Source organism: Prionailurus bengalensis, chromosome B3 (genome assembly GCF_016509475.1).
Source record: "Prionailurus bengalensis isolate Pbe53 chromosome B3, Fcat_Pben_1.1_paternal_pri, whole genome shotgun sequence".
Classification (NCBI taxonomy): Eukaryota; Metazoa; Chordata; class Mammalia; order Carnivora; family Felidae; genus Prionailurus; species Prionailurus bengalensis.
In genome coordinates, this window is record NC_057355.1 from 75,091,651 (window position 1) to 75,114,700 (window position 23,050).

The 23,050-nt window shown below is 52.8% G+C and overlaps 1 protein-coding gene across 1 annotated transcript; it reads left to right on the top strand.

Moving 5' to 3' along the window:
* The first annotated feature begins 270 nt into the window (after positions 1–270).
* NYNRIN (NYN domain and retroviral integrase containing) lies at positions 271–23,050 on the top strand. The gene is made up of 8 exons (XM_043555929.1): positions 271–1,045; positions 11,284–11,951; positions 12,073–13,635; positions 14,601–14,731; positions 14,874–14,970; positions 16,627–16,728; positions 16,936–17,037; positions 18,362–23,050. The coding sequence occupies exons 1-8, from the start codon at positions 848–850 to the stop codon at positions 21,210–21,212; spliced, it is 5,712 nt and encodes a 1,903-aa protein (XP_043411864.1). The 5' UTR covers positions 271–847; the 3' UTR covers positions 21,213–23,050.

Below are 23,050 nucleotides of genomic sequence, written 5' to 3' on the forward strand. Positions count from 1 at the left end.
CCCTGCCCCTCCAGCCCTGGGGGCTTCAGGAGGGTCTGGGCTGCTTGCCAGCCCCGGCAGTCCCCAGACTTGGGGGTGGGGTGGGGAGGCGGTGCTGTTACCCTCTGCTTCCTGCTAGGTTTCCAGCCCGGAGTTTCCTCAGGCCCCGGCCTCCCCCGCTCCCCACCCTGCTCTTCCTTAACCCTTTCCTCCGGGGAAGGAGTGGCACAGGTCCGGTTCTCTGCCTCGTCGGGGAGGGCTGGGAGGGGCGCGGTGGGAGGAGCTGGGAGAAAGTCCCCGAAACCGAGCCCCCTCTCCCCCACCGGAACGCCCCTCCTTCCCCTTCCTCTTCCTTCCACCAAGGAAAGGGGAACGTGGAAGGAAATTAACTTTGACCCCTGATTCTGGCTTCGGGCCTAAAACTTGGGTGGAAGGCGGAGGTTTCCAGGACCCTCTCGCGCCCTCCCCCCGCCCTGTCGCCCCCTCCTTCGGCCCTCCGCGCCCCTTCAAGCCACCAGGCAGACGGAGAAAGGGTTCATCCTGCAGGGGCTGGCGCAGTGGTGAAGGGGGAAGGCTGGGGGCGGAGGGAAGGGCGGCGGGAGCCCAAGTGGTCCCACCCCCAGCTGCAGCCCCTGGCAGGAAGAGATTGTAGCGGGAGCCGCCGCCAAAAGCGACGGAACTCGGGCGGACGGGCGCCGTGGCCGTGGCTGGTGGGTCCGTAAGCGAGAGGACTAGGCTGAGGCGGGGGGCGCGCCGCTCGGCGGAGGGGGCGTGGCCTGGACTCCTCCCGCACCCTGCTGGGGCGCCTCCCGCGCTGGGACCCGGTTGACACCGTCGGCGCCCTTCTTCCAGGGGCGCCGGGGCAGCCATGCTCCTGTCCGGGGGCGACCCTCCGGCGCAGGAATGGTTCATGGTGCAGACCAAATCGAAGCCCCGGGTGCAGCGGCAGCGGCTGCAAGTGCAGCGCATCTTCAGGGTCAAGCTGAACGCCTTCCAGAGCCGCCCAGACACCCCCTACTTCTGGCTGCAGCTGGAGGGGCCCAAGGAGAACATGAGCAAAGCCAAGGTAAACAGCTTGTCCCCACCCCCACCCGCCCCTTCCAGACAGAGCCCTCTCGCTCTCCCCTGCCCGGGGGAGACAGGGGTCCCCAGAGATCCCTCGACCTGGATTCGGCACTATGGCGGGCAGGTAGTGGGCCAGCGTCCTGCCTTTCCAGATCTGCAGGCTTGACTCCTTCCCTCTGGTTCCTTTTTTCTTTTCTGCCTCACCCCTCTTTGGCGTGTCACTTCTGTCCCTCAAGTGCGCTGCGAGACCCTCCATGGTACGTGTTCCCTCATGAGCCTTCCAGCATCCACAGCCTGCTCCTCCATCTGGGGAACAGCTTAAGGTCCTTCTATGGCCTCTGCAACACCTCTTTGTTCTCCACCAAGACACTGGAAGGCCCAGGTCCTTCTGTCTCTTTTTACGTCTCTTTAAATCCTGGGTTGCCCCTTGGAGGCTCTCAGAGTGCTGAACTGGAGGGGCCCTTAGAGATGCTTCTAGAGCAATGCAGGCATTTTACAAATCAGGCATTGGGGATTGGAGAGGGTAAGAGGCTTGCCTGAGCACACAGTGTCAGGTAGGCAGGAGGGTGGCAGGAGCTGGGACCAGAACCCAGGGCTCTGGGCTCCCTGCCCCACACTCTTGATGCCCTAGGTAGCCTCTTGCAGGGGCTGGTGCTGGCGCGCGCATGTGTGTGCGCGCCCGCGTCCATGCACAGCTGCTCTGGAAGGCAGCCGTCCCTGGGGATGGGTGGGAATATCTTGGAGGAGGGTTGTGGGCTTTCAGATGAAAGGGCCTGCTGTGTGGGGCTGGGCACTGGACAGGCCAGGTCACAGTGTACCTCTCTTGCATACTCCCTGGCTTCTCTTAACAAGATTCTCTCTGGCCTCCAGTCATGGCCAAGGTCTCCCTCTTCCCCCAGATTCCCTTATCTTTTCCTAGTAGGAATGCTACAGTTTCTTCCCTGGGCCCCAGGCCATTCGCTTCCTGTGTATCTCTCACCCCTGCACCCTGCCCAACACACACCCCTTCCCCAGCTGGGTCTATACCAATATCCTAATTGGTCAAGGCCATGGGTGGGGGAGCCCAGAGTACACTGGCAGTGGCAGGCAGGCAGGCTGGAAAGTTCCTCCCTCAGCCCCTCCACTGAGTTGCTTGGTCAGCAGTTTTTCCAGTTCTGACAGAGGTGCTGGGGGGTGGGGGTGGGGGGAGGGGTGCCTGCCCAAAGAATGGATTGGCAGGCACCCCTCAGATTCAGACTTTTCAGTAGCTGGAATAGGGTTGGTTAACAACAGCAACCTTTGGGGGTGTTTTGGGTTCTTAATCTTTTTATTAATTTGAAACACAACAACTCACGCTTTTATGGAATTTGCACTTTCAGAGGTGCCCAGCTCCCCTGCCCCCTGCTTAGATCCCAGATCAGATTCTCTAGGCCTGTCTGCTCCTGCTCCTACTGCTGCCTCAGGGTTCCTTGGGCCACTGATCCCTCCCTTACACTCCAGGCCCTGCTAAGGTAACCAGTGGTTCCTTCAATTCCCCCACCCTGTCACCTCAATCCTCTTTGTCTTCCTTTGGGGAAAGGCCCTGTTTAAGATGGAGACAAGGTGAGGGGCTTCTGGGTAACTCCCTCTCTTATTGCACAGAATTTGCAGAAAGAAGAGATAGTTGGAGGTTTGGAGCAGGGGAGCAGGGTAGGTGGGAAGATAAGGCTCTGTCCCAGGAGTCAGGAGATCCAGGCTTAACCTGCTGTCACCAAGCTATGTCTGGGACAGAGGGGTGTGGCAGAGAGAGTTTGAGATTGAGGTTTGCTACTCTCTAACTGGGTGACCTGGGGCAAACAATTTACTCTCTCTTGAGCTTAGTTCCTCATCTATAAAATAATATAACACCCACATCACAGAGGGATTGTGAGTCAGCTGAAATAATGCATGCTTAAGCACGTTTGCAGATGTGGAGAGCTATGGGGGATAGATGTCAGTTATTATTGTATAACTTTGAACGAGTGCTTTTGTTTCTGATTCTGGGTCTCCTTGTTTGTAAAGTGAAAAGCTTAAATTAGAGTAAGAAGATTAAATACTCTCTAAATTCCAGCAATCTGATACGTGACAATTTCTCAAGTATAAGGATGTCTTGTGGCTTCCATGGGGAGATGCTGTGGCTGACCCCAATCCCAGCTGCAGGGACATAGAATCCTGCACTTTGATAATGTCGTACTATACACAGGCCACCTGGCAGAGAAGACCTAGCGAGATCGGAGACTGAAGGATGGGAAAGGGGTGAGCATGGGGATGGCTGGCTTGTGAGGGGAGGGGAGGTGAAGGACACAGGCTTATCTGGAGAAGGAACTGGGTATGTTTCTAAATTATATGCACTGGTTTTTCAGGAAAATCTCTGTAGAATTCGAGTGCTTTTATTTTATTTATTAAAAAAAATTTTTAATGTTTTTTTTAATGTTTATTTATTTTTGAGAGAGTGAGAAAGAGACAAAGAGAGTGTGAGCAGGGGAAGGGCAGAGAGAGAGGGAGACACAGAATCTAAAGCAGACTCCAGGCTCTGAGCTGTCAGCACAGAACCTGATGCGGGGCTCAAATTCATGAGCTGTGAGATCATGACCTGAGACGAAGTTGGACACTTAGCCGACCAAACCACCCGAGCGCCCCTCAAGAGTGCTTTTAATTGTTATCTTGTAGTGGGATTTAAGAAATAATGAGGACAGGGGCACTTGGGTGGCTCGGTTGGTTAAGTGTTCGACTCTTGATTTTGGCTGAGGTCATGATCTCATGGTTGGTTCTTGAGAACGAGTACCACATCAGGCTCTGTGCTGACAGTGCAGATCCTGCTTGGGGTTCTCTGTCTCTGTCTTTCTCTGTCTCTGCCCCTCCCCTGCTTGCATTCTCTCTCCCTCTCTCAAAATAAATAAATAAACATTAAAAAAAGAAATAATAAAGACACTGCTGGAAATCACCTTCCCAGGCAGCAAAAACAAACACTGGGGTAGCCTCACCTCTCTAAGGTGAAATCAACAAGTGGAAAGGAGGGTTTTAATAGTGACAGAGTTGCCCAGGGACAAGCCCTGCTCAGCGCTCTGTTCTTGGCAACAATGTGAGGAAGGGTTGAGCACAGAGAGGAGAGGTGACATTTCACTTTTCCCCTTTTTGGAGATGATGGAGGGAGATGAGGGGGAGCCAGAGACTGGGTTCAGGGAGCTGTGGGACAGGGCGTGATTTGCTGACTTTTGGTTTGGCTTGTCAGATGGAAGCTGATCTGTCCCTGCTCCACACTGAGCAGTAACATGTAAGTTGGTGGCCAGGGGCATGCTGGAGCTGGCTGCTACTTAACCCACTGTTAAAATTTCAGGAAGTTTGGAAGCCAGTGAAGTCCCATTGGTAATTTGAAATTAGCCTTGGTGGGAATATTTATGCCACAGAAACTGTCAAATGCTACAAATCATGTCTATCCCCCCACCTGGCTGATTGCTAAACACTTCCCGGCACATCTAATTGTGTTTTGGGCAACCGATCCTTCTCCCTTTTAAATTTTTATTTAAAAAAATTTTTGTTTAAAAATGTGTTTGAGAGAGAGAGAGAGAGAGAGAGAGAGAGAGAGAACTCGAGCAGGGGAAAGGGGCAGAGGGAGAGGGAGAGAGGATCTTAAGCAGGCTCCATGCTCAGTGCAGAGCCCAACTCGAGGCTTGATTCCACGACTATGGGATCATGACCAGAGCTGAAATCAAGTATCGGATGCTCAACCGACTGAGCCACCCAGGAACCCCTTCTCCTTTGTTTAAAACTTAATTTTTTCTTTTATCAAAGTAATGCACAATGTAAAAGTCCAATAGTTTTTAAAAAGCTCACACTAGGACACCCCCAACTCCCAACTCCCTCTTTGGTGTTCTTCCTTGTAGGCAGTATTTCCTTTGGCATTTCCTCATCTCCACATTCCTAAAAACATATATAGGTACTGTTATATTTTGACTAATCAATTTTAGACATCTTTTTAAAAAATCTTGTGTTTATGATTTATTTATTTATTTATTTATTTATTTATTTATTTATTTATATTTTTATGTTTTACTTTTGTTTTTATTATTTTAAATGTTTATTTATTTATTTTGGAGAGAGAGAGAGAGAGAGAGAGAGAGAGAGAGAAATTTAATCCCAAGCAGGCTCTGCATGGTCATCACAGAGCCCAACTCTGGGCTGGATTCCATGAACTGTGAGGTCATGACCTGAGCCAAAATCAAGAGTTGGATGCTCAACCGGACTGAGCTACCCAGGAGCCCCTTATTTTTTATTTTGAGAGAGAGAGAGGGAGAGAGAGAGAGAGACTGAGAATTAGGGTGGAGGAGAGGGGCAGAGGGAGAGAGGGAGGGAAGCTGACACAGCGTCCATGTTCCGCGTTAAGATTTTGTTTTGATATAATCTCTACATCCAACATGGGGCTTGAACTCACAACCCTGAGATCAAGAGTCACATGTTCTACCGACTGAGCCAGCCAGGTGCCCCAGTTTTAGATACCTTTTGACATACCATTATTGTAGGTGAGCCTTTAGTCCCTTATATCACCATCCCTTCTTTTTTTCTCAGTATAGTTCTATTTCAGTTTTCTCTCAAACCTGTATTTACTGTTTTCATCATTATGCCTGTGCAAGCATCACATGTATTTGAGCACTGCCATGTGCCCTGCTTATGTTTTCTTACTTTTATTTCAGTGACATTAAGAACTTGTTTTTTTAATGTACTTGTTTTTCTTAGTACCTGTAGCCAATTCTAACAACTTCAGTGGCTTCTCACTACAGTTTTCTAGGAGGTCAGTCTATGGCTTCAGGATGTCCTTGCAGTTCTAGATGTTTTCCTGGAGACATCCTTCTTTCTGTCTAGTCAGGACTGCACAGTTGTCTTCCCAGACTTCAATTTACTGTCATTCTTGGCAGCCCTTTGCGTTTTTTCTTTGTTAAATGCCTTATTTCCTGGACCGAATGCCTTTCTCTTTCTTGGGTTGGTGGAGCACGTCCACCAGTTGAGTCGTAAGTTAAAAAGATGGTGCAGTGCATGGGGCTCCTGGGTGGCTCAGTTGATTGAGCCTCCAACTCTTGGATCTCAGCTCAGGTCTTGATCTGAGGGTTGTGAGTTCAAGCCCCACGTTGGCTCCATGCTGGGTGTGGAGCCTATTTAAAAAAAAAAAGAAAAAGAAGTAAAAGATGGTGCAGTGCTGAAGAATATACTAGTAACATGCTTGCCTCTTGAGTCTTACCCTCCAGTTTGAACTAGTTGTCCCCCATGCCTGATGATGCTTTTGGTCCTAAAACAGTGCCTAGCAAATAGTGGGTGCTCAATGATGATTTGCTGAATGATGAATACATTCTGAGATTTGTCTTCACTGTCATCCTGGAGATTGTCTTTGCTTTCTTCCTCTATCAGATCTCCTTTCTTAGTTCCCATTGTTGATTCGCTGGAGAATGCTCTCCAGCAGCTTCCTGAGAAAGGGTTTACAGGAGGTAAAATGTTGGAGGAGGTAAAATGATATGCATATTTGCATATCTACATTGCATAGCTGAAGGTCGCTCGATTGACAGTTTGGTTGGTATTGAATCATAAATGGAAAATTATTGGTGAGATTGGGCCCTGTTTCGGGTGAGCATGAGTCTTGCATCGAGTGAACATGAGCCCCACTTTGGGTGAACTCCGCTTCTCTTTCTCTCTCTCTGTCTGCCCCTCACTCACTTGCACCGTCTCTCTGTCTCAAATAAATAAATAAATGGAAAATTATTTTCCTTCAGAAGTGTGGCGGCATTATGCCATTGATTTCTTGCTTTAGGACTTTGGAAACTCTTTAGGTCCCAGGTCCTTTGTGTGTGAAGTGTTTTCTCTCTGGAAGTATGTTGTTTTCCCCACTGTTTTGAGGTTTCTCAGTGAGACTCCTCTGTGTGGGTCTGTCTTCATCCATCATTGCTTATTATTGCTATATTCTGGGGGCCCGTCTATCTGGACACTCGTGTTCTTCATATCTAGACAATTTTCTAGATTGGTGACTAGATTGACTAGATTGGTGACTAGATTGGTGATTGGAAAGTTGGTGACTTTCCTCCTTGTGTTTTCTCTGTTCTCCTTTTCTGGAACTCCTTTTTAGACATTAATGTCCCAATGTACTGGCCCAATGTACTTTTGCTTATTTTTTCTCCTGTTCTCCAATTCTGACTTTTTGCTCTGTTTTCTGGAGAATTCCTGAAGTTTATCTTCCAAACTTTTTATCGGGTCTTCCATTTCTGCCGTTTTATATATATGTGTGTATATATATATATAATGTAATATTATATATATACATACATATATACATATTATATATATATTTTATATATATTATAAATATATATTTATAATATACATATATATTAGTGTTTATTTATTTTTGAGAGAGAGAGTGTGCACTCGCGCTCGTGCTAGTAGGGGAGGGGCAGAGAGAGAGGGAGACAGAGGATCCAAAGCGGGCTCTGCTGGGCTCTGCGATGACAGCAGACAGCCCCAATGCAGGGCTCAAACCCACAAGCCACTAGATCATTACCCAAGCCGAAGTTGGACAGCTAACTGATTGAGCCACCCAGGCGCCCCTGCCATCATATTTCTAATATCTAAAGTCATTTGTGGGGGTACCTGGCTGACTCATTCGGTGGAGCATGTGACTTATTCTCGGGGTTGTGGGTTCAAGCCCCACATTTGGGTGTAGGGATTACTTAAGAATAACGTCTTTTTTATTTTTTATTTTTTAAAAAAAATTTTTAATGTTTATTTTCGAGAGAGAGAGAGAGAGAGAGTGGGGGAAGGACAGAGAAAGATGGAGACACAGAATCCAAAGCAGGCTCCAGGCTCTGAGCGTCAGCACAGAGCCTGATGTGGGGCTAGAACTCAGGAAATGTGGGATCATGACCTGAGCTGAAGTCAGTCGCTTAACTGAGCCACCCAGGTGCCTCAAGCATAAAGTATTTTTGTAAAAAACCACTTATGTTTTTTGAATTCTCTTTTCAAAAATAACACCGTATTCTTGTTTAATGTGTGGAATGTTCTCTATCATCTCTCTGAGACAGAAATGGTAGTAAACTTTTTTTTTTTTTTTAAAGTAGATGCCATGTCCGAGCATGGAGCTCAAGGCAGAGCTTGAATTGATGTCCCTGAGATCAAGACCTAAGCTGAGATCAAGAGTAGGAGGCTTAACTGACTGAGCCACCCAGGCGCCCCAATAGTAAACTTTTTAAAGTTTTCTTCTCCCTCCCGAGTTTCTCTTCCTTCAAATTGTTCCCCACCCGTTTCTGTATGTTTTCTGTATATTTATTTCACATTAGAAGTTTTCCTTATCTATCATGATAATCCTTGCTTGAGGCTGACACTTGTTGATTTAGAGCTTGGTTGTACACAGATCTGAGGGCACTGTCTGTTAGGAAACTTGTTTGGTGATCTTTAGTCTTGGTTCTCCAGCTGGCCAGATTTCCAGAATGTATTTCTCTTATTCTCTGTCCTGGCTGCTAAATCGCTGAATGGGAAGAATGAGTTTCTTGGCATTCAGCTTTCATTGTAGACTTCATTATTCATCTCTCCTCCCTTCCTTCATGTTTTTTGTATGATACCCACACCCTCAAGTATGGCGATCCACCTCTAATCCTGGGACCTTGTTTCCCGCCGTCTAGAGAACAAACCTCACAGCCTTTGTGTAGGGGGGCAGTTGGTCTCCCGTCTCGAGCTGCTCTTCAAACAACTTGACCTCAGTCTGCCTTTTATTTATTTATTTTAGTTTTATTATTATTATTATTATTATTATTATTATTATTTTAGATCTTATTTTTAAGTAATCTACACCCAACGTGGGGCTCAAACTCACAATCCCAAGATCAAGAGTTGCATGCTCTACCGCCAGAGCCAGCCAGGAGTCCCTTGGTCTGCCTTTTTAAAGGTTTCCCATCACTCTCAATTCCAGAGTTTCTTGGTGCTGCCATTTTCTGAGCCTTTTGACTATTCTGCAGGGTAATTTAGGGGTGGTTCTGGAAAGCAGACAATAAATGGTAACTGCCTTAGGAAAAAGGAGATTTCTAAGTAAGGTGTTAAATGCTAGAACACCTTGATCAAGTATAGACCAATATTAAACTGTTTCGTGTTACTGTTTTTATTTAACTTTCTAATTGACAGAGGACCTGTGGACACTGCACAATGTATTTTGACAAATACACAACTCTTTTTCTGTGCTTATTTTGTTCCTGCCTCTTCTCTCCTTTTTTCCTTCTGGAGGAAAAAGATTGGGGTGGGCTTTAAGCAGGCAGATTGCTCCAGAATTTTCTGGATGTCATTGCCTGTTGTTTCTTTATATTTTCTTGCTGTAAGGTACAGACGGCACTATGGTTAAGACCCCAGACTTTGGAGTCAGAGTGCCTGAGTATCCCAGCTGACAATCTGTTTAACCTTGGACACGTGCCCTTCCTTGCTCGTCTAAAGTGGGGATGATAGCAAATTCCTTCTAGGGCTGAGAGACGAATAAATGAGATCATGTGTCTAAAGAGCCTGACACACAATAAGTATTCAATAAATATTAGTTCACACTTATTATTTGGAAAACGATTTTAGTTTTTATATAGCTGTTAGTTAAAAAATATTGAACAGTGAATGGCACAATAAATATTTTCAGCTCTTTGCACAAAGAGAAAGAAACCACCGACAATCTTCTTCCTCAGCACCTCTCTTCATTTCTACATGTTGTTTTCAAGTAATCGGAATATAGGGTGCTGGGGTGGGGATTTGTTAAGGTCTATGACAGTTATCCTGCACCCGGTCAAATTCACCCTCGCCAGACAGTGGACCAGATGAGGTTCTTGGTGGGAGGGGTTGGCTTGGGGTGTCTGTCAGGTTTTGAGCTGGTTTTGGACTGATCGAGAAGGGTTTAGACCTGGGCCTAAGCCTAGGTGTATTTTAGACCCTTTGGGGAAGGGGCTGGAGGTCTGTGGCCTGGTCCTGGTGGAAGAGGTAAACATAGGCCTGAACAAGAGGTCAGGGTACCGAGCAGAGGGGCTGGAGCCGTCTTCAGGATGGCTTTTGGTGATCTAAGAGGGAGCCTTTGTTCCCTGTTAGGGGGAAACAGGGAGAAGGGTGACCTTCAGAGACACGGGGATGTGAAGGGACAGGAGGGACATGAGGGCAAATACAATCGACACGGGTTGACTGATTAAGAGGGAGCGCCCACGCTCCCTTGGAGCTCACGGGGGTCATGCTGGTGCAACTCAGCCATATTGAGGAGAAACCCAACCTCTTCCATCCCAGTGACTGCCAAAGACTGAGTGGTTGAGCCCTGTAAACATGAGGACTTGGTCTGCCCAGAGAGCCAGAGGCCTTCCTTTTGGTTCAGCCACTGTGCATGTCTGCGGGGTTCTCCTGGATGCTGGCCCAGTGACTTACCTCCTCCTCTGTTCCCTCTGGGCAACAGAGTTACCATGGTTACAGGTACAGGTTGTGCTAGAGACCTTCTGGAGGGGGATTAAGCCAGAATCCCACAGGATTACCCTATAGTCACTCTGCAGTCTGAGGAGGTAGAAAGAACTCTGGTTTCGGAGTCAGACACATGTGGGCTGTGGTCCTGGCCCATCACCCTCTAGCTGTGTGCCCTTGGGCAAGCTACACAGCCCCTTCTGGGCAAGCAAAATGGGAATAGGATGGGCAGACGTCAGGCTAAGCGCTTCCTTCGTATTAACTCATTGAAGCTTCATAATAGCCTGATGAGGTGGGAAACTGTTGTCCCCATTTTACAGATGAGGAATCCAGACACAAGGAAGGGTAAATATGTGCCCCCTGGTCACATAAGTCCCTGGCACATGGAGGATTCTCAGTAGTATGCAATTCCCCTCCCCTAGCTGTCTCACAGTTCTAGAATGCCAGGGTAGGACTGCACCCTAGGGGTATGTCACTGTCACTTAACCTGCCATCTTACAGGGGAAAAGACAGAGGCCCTGAGAAGAAGGTAAATTTCCCACACTTGACCTAACCTGTTGCAGTCAAGTTGGAACCAGAATCAGGTCCCTCGACTCCAAGCCTAGGTGCATCCCCCTTCCCCCCCAGGCCTCCCTCATTCAGTCAGAGAGCTCCCTGAAAAGAAATGAGTGTGTGAGGAGGCAGGCCTAGAGAGAGGGGCTGGCTGTGTGTGTGTGTGTGTGTGGGCGGGGGGAGGGTGCAAGCCAGTGGCAGGCCCATAAAGGAATGACTTCCTTTGTGTTCTCCCCACTGTGACTTCAGGAGTATCTGAAGGGCCTGTGTAGCCCGGAGCTGTGGAAGGAGGTTCGCTACCCGCAGGCCCTGCACTGCGCCTTCCTTGGGGCCCAGGGCCTCTTCCTCGACTGCCTCTGCTGGAGCACCCTGGCCTACCTGGTGCCTGGTCCCCCCGGCTCCCTGATGGTGGGGGGACTGACCGAGTCTTTCATCATGACCCAGAACTGGCTGGAGGAGCTGGTGGGCCGGCTGCGCTGGGGCCCTGCCGCTCTGCTCACCCCCCGGGGAATCTGGGAGGCTGAGGTGACCAGGGCTTTTGGGGCCCTGGTCTGGATCCGTGGTGACCAGTATGCAGGGGATCTGCTGCAGCTGCCCCCAGCGGTCCAAGAGCTGCTGCTGAGCCTGGTGCGGGACGCTGCAGGCAAGGAAGACATCATCGAGTGGCTCGGCCGCATCGGCACCTCTGAGTCCTGCCCTGACCCCGAGGTGCTGATCTGCCCTCCCCACCAGCAGAAGGAAGGCCCGGCCATGGTGTCTGTGGGAGACGGTCCTGGGCCCTTCCTGGAGGTGGGGACTCTCCAGAACAGGAGCCCAGAACATTCAAAGAGATTAACCAGCCTGGGAGCCACCAGGGCCCTGGTCTCGGGCACCCCAGGCCAGAACACACAGCAGGAAACAACCAGCCAGCTGGCAAGGTAAGTTCTGAGGGATCAGTTTGGTTTCTCTAGACCCTGTCCCTGTTCCCCCCACCCCACGGAAATGGTTTGGGATTTACCTGGCCTAACCACCTTTCCAACAAACTTGGATTTCCTCCAGGGTTGATTCCAACAGCCAAGGTAGTACCGACAGTGCTCGAGAGGAAGGGCCCGCGCAAGCCACCAGCAGCCAGGACTCTGCAAACCACACACAAGCCCCGTCACAGCAAAGGCAGGTCCAGAGAGTGGAAGATAAACGCCCCTTCCAGCCTCCCGTGTCAGCCCTGAGCATGTGCCCGCCCTGGAAGGCCTGGACCCCGGGGCCAGCGTTTGGGCCCTTGTGGCCAGGGGCTATCGCCGCAACCTTCTGGAGGATCAATGAACTGCACTCTCTCCACCTGGCCTGGCTCCTGTCCCAGGCGTGCTTCAGTTTTCCTTTCTGGCAGAGGCCCCTGGGCCCCATTCAGTTCAAGCTACCAGGGCAGAATCCTTTGCCTTTAAATCTAGAGTGGAAACAGAAGGAGCTGGTTCCTTTGCCCAGCATGGAAAGCCCAGACTGCAGACCAGATGGGGGACCAGGAGGAGATGCAACCCTACAGAATTGCCCGAGGCCAGAGACCCCCCAAAAAGTCATGAGTTTATTGGTGGTCTCAGGGGGCTCGGGTGTAAAGGACAAGACTAGCCCAGGACTTCCACAGATAGGGCCCCCCTTGACCTCTGCGCCCCAACTGCAAGCTGGAAGCGAACCAGGGGATCAAGGAAGTGTGCAGTGGGATTGTAAGGGGCCAGAAGAGGGCCCTTCTGTGCTGCCAACAGGGCAAGGCGTGCCTACAGCTCAGGGGGGGTCCGTGGCTCAAGAGGGGCTGACAGGTCAGTCAGCACCCGATGCTCAAACAGTGCCTGAAACTCTCGAAGTGCCCGTGGCTGCGGCAGTACCCACAGCTCAAACCCCACCCACAGATCAGGGGCTGCCTGCAGTCCCCAAAGTGCCTACAGCAGAGATGATGCTGGCAGTCCCCACAGAACCTGCAGCTCTCAAAGTGCCTTCGGTTCCGACAAAGCCAGCAGCTCAAGGGGGGCCTGCAGCTCAGAAGGCAGCCGTGGGTCAACCGGCATCAGCAGCTCAAATCGTACCTGCGACTCCCAAAACTGCCACAGCTCAGAAAACGCCTGCAGCAAAAACGTCACCTGCAGCAAAAACACCCAAAGCTCAAACTGGGCCTGCAGCTAAAACAGGGTCTACGGCCCCCAAGGGACCTGTGGCCCCCAAAGCACCTGCAGCTTCCAAAGCCTCCAGAGGCCCCAAAACACCTGCAGCTCAGAAGACGCCCACAGATCCAGGGCCAAGCCTGGATGCTGCCAAACTCCTGAGCGAGGTGCAGCCTTCGTCAAGGGGCAATGCCTCCTTGCCAAAGGGCCATGGGGAGTCCAGAAGGCAGGGTGCACAGTCCAGCAGCACCTTGACTTCCGGTAGTCAGCACCAACCTCAGATGGAGGGGCTCCTGGGGGCTTGGGAGGGGGCCCCGAGGCAGCCGCCTCGTCACCCACAGGCAAACAGCACAGTGACCAGCTTCCAGAGGTACCATGAGGCCCTGAATACACCCTTCGAGCTGAACCTGTCGGGGGAACCCGGGAACCAGGGGTTACGGCGAGTGGTCATTGATGGCAGCAGTGTGGCCATGGTGTGAGTAGCTACAGGCATGGCATGGGCTGGGAAGTCTGGGGAGCTGGGGCAGGGCATCCCCGGGGGGGACAGAGCGTGGGCATCCCCTCGGTATGTGGGTGACATGGGTTCAAATGGGGAAACGATAGGATGGAAGTGGCAATGGTGGGTGACTAGGGGATGGTAGGAATGTGCACGGAATCATGCAGACAGTCCTGCCAAGGGACGTTTCTTTCTCTCTCTTTGGTAGAAACAGAAACGGGCTCACAGAGGTAAGGCATCTGGCCCAAGATTCCAGAGCCTCGTAAGGGACCTGGCTGGCCTTTGAGTTCAGATCTGCCCACTGCCAAGGCCCGTGCTCTTCCCACTGCAGCCTGCCTGCCTCACATAGCACAGCGTCTGTCAACCCCAGGCCAGCTACCAACGTTTAGCCTGAACCTGAAGGCCCAGCCCAGGTGTCCTTTATGGAGCTTTTCCCGAGTGTGCCAATCAATCCTTAGAGACTGTCCTCCTGCATTGCGCTTACTGCTCTACACATGCTAGCATAAATGTGTGCAAGACCACTGAATTTGTCCCCACGGGACAGTGGTTATCTGTGCTGAGCGCACTCCTGGCCCACAGTAGGTGGAATGAATGTTTGTTTGCTTCTAGCCCTGACTTAAGTTCTTTGGGTGCAGAGGTTGCCTTCTTTTTCCTGTTGCCCTGGAGTTTCCCGCACACACACACGCACACACGCATTCACCCCACACATGTGCACACAGCTGATCACGTGCACATAGCCCCCCGACATGTGTGCACACACACGCACACGCAGAGTAGGTGAGTGAGCCCAGTAGGTGCTTACAGAATGTTCGATGATGGAAGAGAGGGAGAAGGGCATTGCCGGTTGCTGACGCAGGCGTGTGGCATTGTCTGAGGGAGGAGCAGAAAGGCAGGGCCACTCGTCAGGAGGAGGCTGCTCCCTCATTTCCCACCACCCCCCACAGGCATGGCCTCCAGCACTTCTTCTCCTGCCGTGGCATTGCCATGGCGGTGCAGTATTTCTGGAACCGGGGACACCGAGAGGTCACTGTGTTTGTACCCACCTGGCAGCTGAAGAAGAACCGGAGGGTGAGAGGTGAGCTGTCCACTGCCCACCCCCTCCGCCAGCCCCTGCAGCATCACCAAGCTTTGCCTTTCCCTGCCTCTCTGTCCCTGCCGTGGCCTCTTCCACTTCGCCCTTCCTCTGAGCATCTCTGTCTTCTGTCTTTCACCTCCAGAGAGCCACTTCCTGACGAAGCTGCACTCCCTCAAGATGCTTTCAATCACCCCCTCCCAGCTCGAGAACGGCAAGAAGATCACCACCTACGATTATAGGTGTGCCAGTCCCAGGCCTTTCTGGAGGGTTCCAGGGGCTGGGCTGGTGTGTCAGGTGGAGTCCAGCCTCACCTGCTCTGGGGAGATGGAGGCCACCATGTCAGAGGGTCATGTCAGAGAGGATGGCGTGGTGCACAGGCCCTCTGTAGGCAGAGGGAGGCACACAGTGAGGAGAGGGCTCCAGGATCGGCTCTACCCAAGGCTAAGGGGGATTCCTGACTTTGGGACTCTCCAGCTCCATTCCCTCAGTCTACAGGCTTTCTGACCTATGGGCTGGAACCCACTACTTTGGATAGGACCCGCCCAGGTGACTCCTGGTGTTTCCAGTGAGCTGCCGCCCAAGTGACTGATTTGGGGCCTCGGTTTGGGCTAAAGTTCAAGTCTCCAGGAACTGCTTCAGTTTTTTTCCTCCCCCCCAGCCCTGGCACTGGGAGGAGGTATGTGTATGGCTGTATGTGGTTGGACCCCTGGCAGGGCTCTGAAAATGGAGTTAGACTGGCCTTGTCTCCTCGCTAAAGCCCCAGTGCCTCCCTACTTCCCTACGTGTCAATCCTAAGCACCTAGTCCCCAACATGGCTGCAGGACCAATATGCACAGGGGGAGCCTGTGATGCTGCCTCTGTTGGGGCAGGGAAGGCCCTGCCAGTCACTGGTCCCAGGCTGGAGTCTGTGCCCGGTCTCGGCTGCACTTAGGCACCTCCTATGCTGGCCAATGAGAAGTTCTGTTCTTCCCCACTTTTCTCAAGACCTGGCATCCATTCAGCTGGAAGGGCCAGGCATGGCAGCTCAGGCATCCCTCCTTCAAGAGCTAGGCCCCCTGGTCTTTAAGTGCCTCTAAAATTTCGGGTCTGGGTTTGAGGGAAGATGGTTGTTCTGCAAAGGTCCCCTGCTGGGCACTTGTGGAATAGCATGCTTGGGGCCGCCGGAATGGCAACCTTTCCGGGAATGCCGAGAAGTAGGTGGCCTTTGCTTTCTTTCCTGGTCACAGCCCTCTTTCAAGGAGAGGTGATCCTTGGAAAAGTGGATTTGTTTATTCAGGTATGTGATTTTATATATGTTTTATATGTATATACATACATACATTACATACATATCGGTGTATGTATGTAGTGTGTATATGTACATATGGATGTATGTGTGTATGTCTTGGCATGTATGGGAATGTGGTGCATTGGTGAAGAATAGTAATGGAACATGTGTGTGCATGCTGTGTGGCAGGCACCGAGGTAGGCACTTCAATGTACTGTTTGTCTCATTCCGTTTAATCCTCACAGCAATATAGGGTAGGTATTTTATGTCCATTTTACAGATGTGGAAACTGAGCTAGTAAAAATGCATGTGTGAATGTGGGCGAGTGTGCAGGTTTCAGCGTGTGTGTCTGTGCATGTGTATGTGAATGCCTGTGTGCTAGATAGGGGCGTGTGTTTGTATCTGTAGATGGGGGTGTGCATTCAAGTTCACCCTCCCGGGGGCTAGTGGTGATCCCGGATGGCTGCACAGACGGACGAGGAGATGGGCTCCTGAGCCCTGGCTCCCCGACCACCAAGGGCAGCATTTTTGTTCAGCACATCTCCACGTGAAACTGCAAGTTCATTTTCCCCAAAGACCTGGGAAGTAAGGGTTTCTGGGTGGCTAGCAGCAACCCCTCTCCCTGCAGGTTCATGGTAAAGCTGGCAGAGGAGACAGACGGCATCATTGTCACCAATGAGCAGCTCCACATCCTGATGAATAATTCCAAGAAACTGATGGTCAAAGATCGGTGAGGTGATCCCAGGGACTTGAGCTGTTCCTTCCCCGTGGATGGATGTCAGCCAGCCCCTGGCAGGGGGTGCTGGGCTTGGGAGAGGGCCCTTAGAGCTGTGCTCACCAGACGTTGGTCTCAATTCCTGTTCAGACATCCAGGGGTTAACGGGCTGTATGAATCAAGGGCTCCTCTATGACCATATCTCCTCTCTCCCGGGTCCAGCCTACTGCCCTTCACCTTTGCGGGGAATCTCTTCATGGTGCCGGATGACCCCCTGGGCCGTGATGGCCCCACCCTGGACGAATTTCTGAAGAAGCCAAACAGGTAATGGGCCAAGCCTCTGCCGCCTCCCAGTTCCTCTTGGGACTGACCAGAAACTTCCCCTCGGCGCTAACCAACATTTGTCTAGTGCTTAACCATGAGCAGAGTGATTCGATTTTTCAGGTTTATGCTTTTACAACATATTTTTAAAAAATATTTATTGATTTTTGAGAGAGAGAGAATGCACGTGAGTGGGGGAGGCAGAGCAAGAGGGAGAGAGAATCTTAAGCAGGCTCTGCACAGAGCATGACGTGGGGCTGGAGCCCATGAACCGTGAGCTCGTGACCTGAGCCAAAACCAAGAGTCAGACACTCAGCTGACTGCGCCACCTAGGCGCCCTGACCTCTACCACATATCGATGCATCCATAAGCCACTTACAGTATGGTTTTGCAGCTTTACAGTTTTGCACATGTGCATCTTTCCACAGTTGGCATTTGTACTCAGCATTTTATGGCTCCCCCCCCCCCCCCGGCCCGCCCAGATACATGCCATGTTAATTCATGTGGCTCACTTTAATGGCTGCGAGGTATTCCATTCTAGAAGTACCCAGGGGATTTATCGAATCTCTTGTCAAGGGCCGTTTGACATTTTCCATATTATGCTGTTGGCAGCAGTGCTCCAGGGGACAGCCTCATTCTTGCTGCTGTGGGAATAAAGGGAGCTGGGCTAGGGGACGTACTGCTGAATTTTTTCCATATTTATTGTCTCCTTGGATTCTCACAACCTGGGTTAGACATACATGACTTCTGTCCTGGACCAGTTTTGCAGCAACTCAGATGCTCTGGCCTCCTCCCGCTCTGAGCTGCCTTACTGCCCCCCTCTTCCTAGTTCCCAGCAGAGGATGGTGGCAAGGACCTTATGGACAGGGCATTGCTTTCTGGACCGGGTCCCTCAGTTTCATTTCCCTGGTTTGAGAAAAAGTGCTGTGGAGGTTTGTCTGCTGTGCCCTTTCTCAAGTGCCTTGTCAGGCTGCCTTCCTTCTTGACCTCCCCCTGGCTTGCTCGTCCTAGGGACAGGTTGGAAGTGCCAGTCATCTAACTCGTACCAAGTCATTGGCTTAGAAGTGGTTGAAAATGTTGCTTGGTCAACAAGGGTTTGATTGGGTGAGGCTTCGCATATGGATGAATCTCCAATATGGAGGCCTGGCACGTGCTGGAGATAGAGGAGGTACCTGCGGGCAGGGTCCTGGTGGAGGCTCTGGCGCTTGGCCCAGCCTCAGGGGGACTTAGCAGTGGGGTGAGGCTCTGCAGATGTGGTTTCCCCCTTGGGTGCCCCTCCCTCCTCCAGCAGGCCCCTGAGCCCCTCCGCTCTGCTCTTCTGGGGTAGGCTAGACACCGACATCGGCAACTTCCTGAAGGTGTGGAAGACGCTTCCTCCCAGCTCGGCCAGCGCCTCTGAGCCAAGTGATGGTGCTGACCCTGCACCTCCGGAGGGTCTGCGGAATATGGAAGAAGTCCAGGAGGAGAAGGAGGAGAGGCAGGACGATGAGCAGAGGGAGGGGCAAGGGGTGCAGGAGCCGCCTGAAGAAGATGCCCTGGACTCCTCACTGGCATCAGTGTTCAGGGCCGAGTGCCCTTCCCTTTCAGAGGAAATCCTCCGGTGCCTCAGCCTCCAGGACCCCCCTGACGGTGCCCTAGACATCGATCTCCTGCCAGCGCCAGCGTCTCCCTACCTGGGCATCCCCTGGGACGAGAAGGCTCCCTGCCAACAGGTTCTTGCCCACCTGGCCCAGCTGACCATCCCCAGCAACTTCACTGCACTCTCCTTCTTCGTGGGGTTCATGGACTCCCACCAGGATGTCATCCCTGACTATGAAGCCCTCGTGGGCCCCCTGCACAGCCTCCTCAAGCAGAAGCCGGACTGGCAGTGGGACTGGGAGCATGAGAAGGCCTTCTTGGCTCTGAAGCGAGCCCTGGTGTCTGCCCTCTGCTTGACGGCCCCCAACACCCAGCTGCCCTTCCGCCTGGAGGTGACAGTGAGCCAAGTGGCCCTCACGGCCGTTGTCTATCAGGAGCACTCGGGGAGGAAGCACCCCGTAGCCTATACCTCGAAGCCCCTCCTTCCCGATGAGGAGAGCGAGGGCCCCCAGTCAGGGGGAGACAGCCCCTATGCGGTGGCCTGGGCCCTCAAACATTTTTCCCGCTGCATTGGAGACACCCCAGTGGTCCTGGACCTTTCCTATGCCTCCCGGGCCACTGTGGACCCCGAGGCGCCAGAGGGCCGCAGACTTTCCAAAGCATGGTTGATCCGATGGTCTCTCTTGGTACAGGACAAAGGCAAGAGGGCCCTGGAATTGACCCTTCTCCAGGGCCTGCTGGGAGAAAACCGACTGCTGACGCCGGCGTCCTCGATGCCTCGCTTTTTCCAGGTTCTGCCTCCTTTTTCCGACCTGTCCACTTTTGTCTGCATCCACATGTCGGGCTATTGCTTTTACCGTGAGGACGAGTGGTGTGCTGGCTTTGGTCTCTATGTCCTGTCTCCCACCAGCGCCCCTGTCTCCCTTTCCTTCTCTTGCTCCCCGTACACACCAACCTATGCCCACCTGGCGGCCGTGGCCTGTGGCCTGGAGCGCTTCGGCCAGTCCCACCTCCCTGTGGTTTTCCTCACGCATTGCAACTGGATCTTCAGCCTCCTCTGGGAGCTCCTGCCCCTGTGGAGGGCTCGAGGCTTCCTCTCCTCGGACGGGGCCCCGCTACCTCACCCGAGCCTGCTGTCCTACATCATCTCGCTCACCTCTGACCTCTCGTCCCTTCCATTCATCTACCGAACCTCCTACCGGGGCTCCCTGTTTGCTGTGACAGTGGACACCCTGGCCAAGCAGGGAGCACAGGGGGGCGGGGAATGGTGGAACTTGCCAAAGGACGTGCCGATCCCTGTAGTATCTCCTCATACCATGGGCAAGAGGCCCGACTTGCTGGCATTACAGCTGAGCGACAGCACTCTGGCCGATATCATCGCCAAGCTGCAGGCCGGGCAGAAATTGTCTGGCTCCTCACCCTTCAGTTCTGTCTTTAACTCACTCAGCCTCGACAAAGAGAGCGGCCTGCTTATGTTCAAGGGGGATAAGAGGCCCAAGGTCTGGGTAGTCCCGAGGCAACTCCGGAGGGACCTGATTTTCTCCGTGCATGACCTTCCCCTGGGCGCCCACCAGAGGCCCGAGGAGACCTACAAGAAGTTGCGTTTGCTGGGGTGGTGGCCCGGGATGCAGGAGCATGTGAGGGACTACTGCCGAAGCTGCCTGTTCTGCATCCCCCGAAATCTCATAGGCAGTGAGCTGAAGGTTATCGAGTCCGTGTGGCCCCTCAGGTCTACCGCCCCCTGGTCCAACCTGCAGATTGAGGTGGTGGGCCCAGTCACCATAAGCGAGGAGGGCCACAAGCACGTGCTGATTGTGGCCGACCCCAACACCAGATGGGTGGAGGCGTTCCCCCTGAAGCCCTACACGCACACAGCAGTGGCCCAGGTGCTGCTCCAGCACGTGTTTGCCAGGTGGGGCGTTCCCGTGAGGCTGGAGGCTGCCCAGGGCCCCCAGTTTGCTCGGCATGTCCTGGTGAGCTGTGGGCTGGCCCTGGGAGCCCAGGCAGCCTCCCTGAGCAGGGACCTCCAGTTCCCCTGCCTGACCAGCTCAGACGCCTACTGGGAATTCAAGAGGGCCCTCAAGGAGTTCATCTTCCTGCACGGCAAGAAGTGGGCGGCTTCCCTGCCCTTGCTGCACCTGGCCTTCAGGGCCTCCTCCACCCAGGCCACGCCGGTCCAGATCCTGACGGGGGATGAAGTGAGGCTGAGCGAGCCGCTGTGGTGGGAGATGAGCAGTGCCAATATCGAAGGGCTCAAGATGGATGTCTTCTTGTTGCAGCTCACTGGGGAGCTGTTGGAGCTACACTGGCGGGTGACCGACAAGGCTAGCGAAAAGGCGGAGAATAGGCGTTTCAAGCGGGAGAGTCAGGAGAAGGAGTGGAATGTGGGCGACCAGGTCCTCTTGCTGTCGCTCCCCAGGAACGGCAGCAGTGCCAAATGGGTGGGCCCCTTCTATATCGGGGACCGGCTGAGCCTGTCTCTCTACAGGGTCTGGGGCTTCCCGACTCCAGAGAAGCTTGGGTGCATCTATCCCAGCAGCCTGATGAAGGCCTTTGCCAAGAGCGGCACACCCCTGTCCTTCAAGGTCTTAGAGCAATGACCGGGGTGCCAGGAAAGCCCCCACTCCAGGGTCCTGGGCTTTTGCTGCTAGGCCTCCCCCAGCCTCGAGAAGTGGTCTCATAGCCCCCTGGGGGCCTCGGTTGTGCCTTTTGCGGAGAAGTCAATTCACAAAGCTTTGCTGAATTGCCTTGAACTGGGGATCAGCGTCCCTATGGAAGCATCCCCAGTTTGGGATATCAGGAGAGTCTGTCAAAGGCTGTGAGATGTGGGCCTCTGGCAGTTTTACCCTGGGGGGCAGAAAGTCCCCTTTTTAAGGTAGGCCAGGCTCATTGTCTTTCCCCGGGTATCCCTATCGTCCTGTCACACGTGTGCAGGTACATACACACGTCCCCCCAGAATGTTACTCCTGCCTGTCCTAACGGTCAAACGGTGTTGGCTCTGGGCCTCAAAATCGGAACCACATTCCCTTATCAAACAGAAATCTCGAATATGGACTCTTCCCCTGAACTGTCCACCTGGGGACCCTTTGCTCTTCTCGCTGTCACAGCTGACCCAAGTCCATGAGGGCTGTGGAGAGGCAGCCCATTCCCAGTCTCACAGCCACCTTCCTCAGGCCAGCCTAGGCCTGTCCAGTTGTCGAGGAGGGACTGGCAGTTCTGGGCCCGAGGCTCAGAGCTGGGGTAGACGTACAGCCAGCCACATAGAGCATCCCGATTGTCAGCAGGGGAAGGGCAAGGAGAGACAGCCTACCTCAACTGGCTCTAGCCAACGAAGACAACCCGTCCCCTGCTTCAGCGGCGTCAACCAGAACAGGAATCAAGGATCTCGATGCCGAGTGTGGCATCTCTACCTGACAAGCTACTTCAACTAGACCGAGGGGCCCAGGCCTCTGTTTGAAGGGGGCAGGGCGTCTGAAATGAGCAGTGCGGCACGCGGTGAGGTACTGGCACGGCTCTACTTTCCAACCCTGCCCCAAAGTCCACAGCCCTCTCTTCCCATGTCTACTGTACCCCGTATCCCCAGACCCCGCACAATGTGTGACTGCTTTGGTTGGATCGTCCCCTTCCCCTGCACCTGCCTTCTGCGTAGAGCAAAACCCAGCTCCCTCGCAGCCACTTCCTGCAAAGGTCATCTTGTAGGGACAGTGAATTCCTCATAGGTGTGTGCACTTACACTCGTCCTCTGAGTGGCTGCTGTTTCTGCTGACTGTAGTTTCCTGGTGAAGGCTAGCACTGTGTCACTCTCCTCTAAGTAGTTTTATTTTTCCAAAGCTGAGCCAGACTCCTGGCCCAGCTCAGGTTGCCAAAGCGCTTGGCATTGCTCGAGCCAGAGTAGGACCCACCATCGAGTCCAGTTTGCTTGTTTCACAGCCAAGGTGAGAGGCCCGGAGGGGAAGTGACGTGCCCAAAGTCACACAGCTGGTTCGCTGGTGGCTGAGTTGGGACCAAGACTAAGCTTCCTAGCTCTCAGTTCACCCTAAACAGGTTTCTGGCGACAGGTTCAAGGGAGAGACTCCCTCAGAACCCTATCCCATCCCCCATCTCCCAGTTCTTGTAGACAAACTGCTTCGTTGTTGCCCTTAAATCATTTCCAGCTGTTAATCCTGTCCAGGAGAGAATGGTTGGGTGACAGCTGAAAAACTGAAAGGTGAGCTGTGGGATTGTTAGCAGACACCTTCTTTCCTCCTCTTTCCCCCTTTCTCCCCCTCTTCTCTGCTTCTCCCTTTAGTGGTATGCCCAGCCTCCTCCCTCCCCATGCGGTACCCACATCCCAACTGCCCTCCTCCGCCTGCTCCACGTGTTAACCACATTTATGGTCTTATATCCTTTTATATGATTGTTTTTCATTCGATTTGTCAATAAACGGATCCGAATGGAA

What these genes read in the sequence shown, in the direction of transcription:
- NYNRIN (XM_043555929.1), top strand. Translation starts at nt 848, where the DNA reads ATGCTCCTGTCCGGGGGCGACCCTCCGGCGCAGGAATGGTTCATGGTG. An exon ending in AGAACATGAGCAAAGCCAAG is followed by an intron (nt 1,046 to 11,283) that starts GTAAACAGCTTG and finishes CTGTGACTTCAG; the next exon opens with GAGTATCTGAAGGGCCTGTG. An exon ending in TTTCTGAAGAAGCCAAACAG is followed by an intron (nt 17,038 to 18,361) that starts GTAATGGGCCAA and finishes CTTCTGGGGTAG; the next exon opens with GCTAGACACCGACATCGGCA.